The sequence below is a fragment of the Lygodium microphyllum genome, chromosome 1, assembly GCF_053477565.2.
Source record: "Lygodium microphyllum isolate KBCC chromosome 1, Lygodium_microphyllum_v1.1.10, whole genome shotgun sequence".
In the NCBI taxonomy this organism is placed as follows: Eukaryota; Viridiplantae; Streptophyta; class Polypodiopsida; order Schizaeales; family Lygodiaceae; genus Lygodium; species Lygodium microphyllum.
Window position 1 is genome coordinate 3,693,815 of NC_141135.1, and position 3,329 is coordinate 3,697,143.

Below are 3,329 nucleotides of genomic sequence, written 5' to 3' on the forward strand. Positions count from 1 at the left end.
AATAATTTTTCTTACTTTATTTTCAAAAAAAATATTCCAAGTCATTTTATAAAATAAAACATGTATACAAAAAAAACAATCATTGATTACAAAATACATTTACAACAAATATTCTCTATATGAGCAAGAGGAACATTGTTCCACCATCCTATTTTTATATCATAAAAATATCTATGTTAGAGAAAATCATATGCAAATATATGTAATTTTTATTTAGGATATCTGACACTTATCTAGAATTAAATTCTCTCTTTTATAAAAAGAAGTTTTAAGCATCTTAACATTGAGCCAAATGCATTGGGGAGACATCACAAATTCTTTCAAGTAAAAGATTGAGAAGGTCCCATGTGTAACATATATCTATACATATGTTGCAATATTTTTCACGTAAACATTTGTTGTTTTAACTTCTACAAGGAAACCTTACTCTTTGAAAGGATGTATTGTTTAAAATCTCCATAGGTTCATATTTAAAATGTAATCTTAAATTATGAGAGAAAGTGTACGTTATTGTCTATTTTCTTACACTACACATCATGCTCAAATTGGGCCAATGCATTGTTGTTAGGACACTCATGCAAGCAACAATGTGTTTATCCCAGCCACTAGCTTCTTCATTGGGGGGGGGGGGAGAGAGAGAGAGAGAGAGAGAGAGAACCGAGGGAGATTTGGATACAAGGGCACAAAAGATTACAATGAATCTTATAAACTTCGTAATTAATCGAGCAAGTTAACATTTCTATAATATGTTGCCATAGCTCACAACTAATTATCCAAGATAATTTTCCAATATATTATAACTAAGCAATAAAGGAACAAAATTAGTTGGCATCGTCCAATTTACAAAGTGTCCTTTGATGTAGTTGCTTTAGTGCTTAGCATCATTTCATCATCTTCATTCATAAGCTCATTAGGTTTTTGACATTGATTTCCTTGTTGACCACATGATTGTTCAACTATGTCATCAATATCATCATAGTTTGTGGTGGGTGTACGTAATGGGGTTGGCTTTGGACAAAAAGGCCCCTCACACATTGTTGCAATAGCTACCTAGGTAGTCCAATATTGCTTCAATGAGTTCATCTTATTAGATGCTTAACCTCATTTGTATACCTTGCACTAAAGCTAACTATGAAATCAAGACCAAAATATAAAGTAGATAGTTTAATTGATCCAACTTTTTGACTACAAAAATATGGAGATGTAAGTTTACCTTTTTGCCATCAGGTTGTTGAACTGCTACTATGATTGCTTGGTGATTCATATGTTGCTCTTCCATATCCATCAACTTTCTCAAGCTTATATGATCATGATATGATGATGTTGATGATAACAATGTATTGTGTGACATATCAAGTTGATGGTCTTGATCTTGGACTACACTTGTGTGGTTAAATTCCTCTTCTATATTATGGACCTGATTGGTCATGTCACGAGCACTCATGCACCATGGGATAAGCCGTATGATTTGGATTCCCTATCATTATTTATAATCAAGTGGAAAATCATAATATAATTTGCTATTTTATTTAATTCACAACAAGAGAAGATTTGCTAGTTGGTTAGCTAAATAAGTTGCATACATGTATCATGTAAGCATGACTACATAAAACCCTAGGGCTTGTCAACTCTCAGAGAGTAGATGGCACTTCACATGATAATTGATAGTGACAAAGATGCCCAATTGAAGAAATGAATGTCAAGGTAAACTTAATCAAGCATCAAAATATTAAACAAGAGCAATATTAATGCATGCTAAGTAAAATGATATGCATACCAAAGGACCTTGGCGTCGAGATGGGATTGAATTAGAGGGTGGCCAATTGGCTACCAAGTTGCCGTCATCATCTGCCATGGGCATTTGGGACACCTTTCCCACCACCAGAGCTACAAATATCTTCACTAAAAGGTCATTTATCATTCATTAATTATGATATCTGCACATCATTCATCCATACCATTTAATTATTTGCATTATGATATCCAGCCTTCATTGGTGTGATCCAATCAAATGAAATAACCGTCGTTGTTTGCCCACCTCGTATGATAACAAGAGGCTGTAGAGTATGAGTGGGGCAATGCAATTATGAGAATTGCCGATGGCACAAGGTTGCTTCTTGGCAAATATGGTCAAGGAGAAGGCGGACAAGCAAATTTGTGTGATGGAATACTGCAAAAGTGTGCCATGAACGATGTCAATATGATGGTGGTGATGTTTGTTTGCTGTGGTGTGATAATGGTAGTCCGTGGAGAAGCGGCCAGTGAGATATGGCCTATGAGACGTAGCAAGATCATTACATTATATAGGTTTTACTCAAGGATCAACTACACACGTACATACACATGATAATCTCTCTCCCTCTCTATATATGTGTGTGTGTGTACCGTCTCTGTGTGTGTGTGGAGAGAGGGAGAGAGGGTACCACTGACAGGATATGGCCGTCAGAGCAGATCAGAGAGAGGAGCTCGGCTGCTCGATTGAGCATCATGGGATAGAGATGCCATGGGAAGTACGTGGCCGTGAAAATCTGGTAGCAAAGCACGCCCACGATCTCAACCTGCCCCAATAATTAATTTGTGATACAATCAATCGTAATCAAGGCACTGCATACATTGACTACAGCAGCTGTTAATGTCGCCTTAAGATGAATAATTGAGATTATCCTCCATTCATTGATCCAGGGCTGATCTAATTATTCTGAGAGGACGATCATGCGGGTCTAATCATCTTAATCAGTTACTAATTAAATAAGAGGAGGAGGACTGACGAGATCTACAGAGATGAGGAAGGCGAAGAGACCGACGACGTATTTGTGAGTGAGGATGGTATTATTATTACTGTCATGATGGGTGCTGTCATTTGTGGCTCGTGACCACCACCACCACCACCACCACGTCATGATATCCCACGCAGTCGGCATCCTTTATTCTATCGTCGACAGAACCACGGTAATCATGAGCATCGAGGAGTACATGAGAGAGAGAGAGAGAGAGGCAGTTGCCGGTGTAGGATTTCAGGCGAGTTCAGCTCACAGGCCTCATGCCCCGCGGAGCTTCTCACGAGTCACAATTATAACCCCTGGGCGGGGGGCCCCCTACCATTTTCCGTATAAGTATATAACCTGGTTTACCAGCGGTGGTATCTCTAAGCAAATTCTAGATGGTAGAAGGTGGTGCCAACCTAGGCATTTTACTAGACTTTTGAAGAATCAAGCATCTCCAAGAAGCAATATTTTTTGGAGGGAAGTAGGCAAACTATGTTCATTCTGCTTTAAAGGCTTCTACAAAGTTTTGATAATTAGAGTTGGAAGCCGCACCACCTTCACATG

General features: G+C 38.1%; 1 protein-coding gene across 2 annotated transcripts; it reads right to left on the reverse strand.

Moving 5' to 3' along the window:
- Positions 1–715: 715 nt before the first annotated feature.
- Positions 716–2,988, reverse strand: LOC148040782 (uncharacterized). Of its 2 annotated transcripts, XM_087686811.1 has the most exons (6): positions 2,769–2,988; positions 2,424–2,558; positions 2,039–2,170; positions 1,778–1,897; positions 1,214–1,477; positions 716–1,050 (listed from the first exon to the last, which is right to left on the reverse strand). In XM_087686811.1, the coding sequence occupies exons 1-6, from the start codon at positions 2,919–2,921 to the stop codon at positions 841–843; spliced, it is 1,014 nt and encodes a 337-aa protein (XP_087542937.1). In that variant the 5' UTR covers positions 2,922–2,988; the 3' UTR covers positions 716–840. The 2 variants fall into 2 exon arrangements, with proteins under 2 accessions (XP_087542937.1, XP_087542944.1); XM_087686818.1 differs by lacking the exon at positions 2,039–2,170.
- Positions 2,989–3,329: the final 341 nt, after the last annotated feature.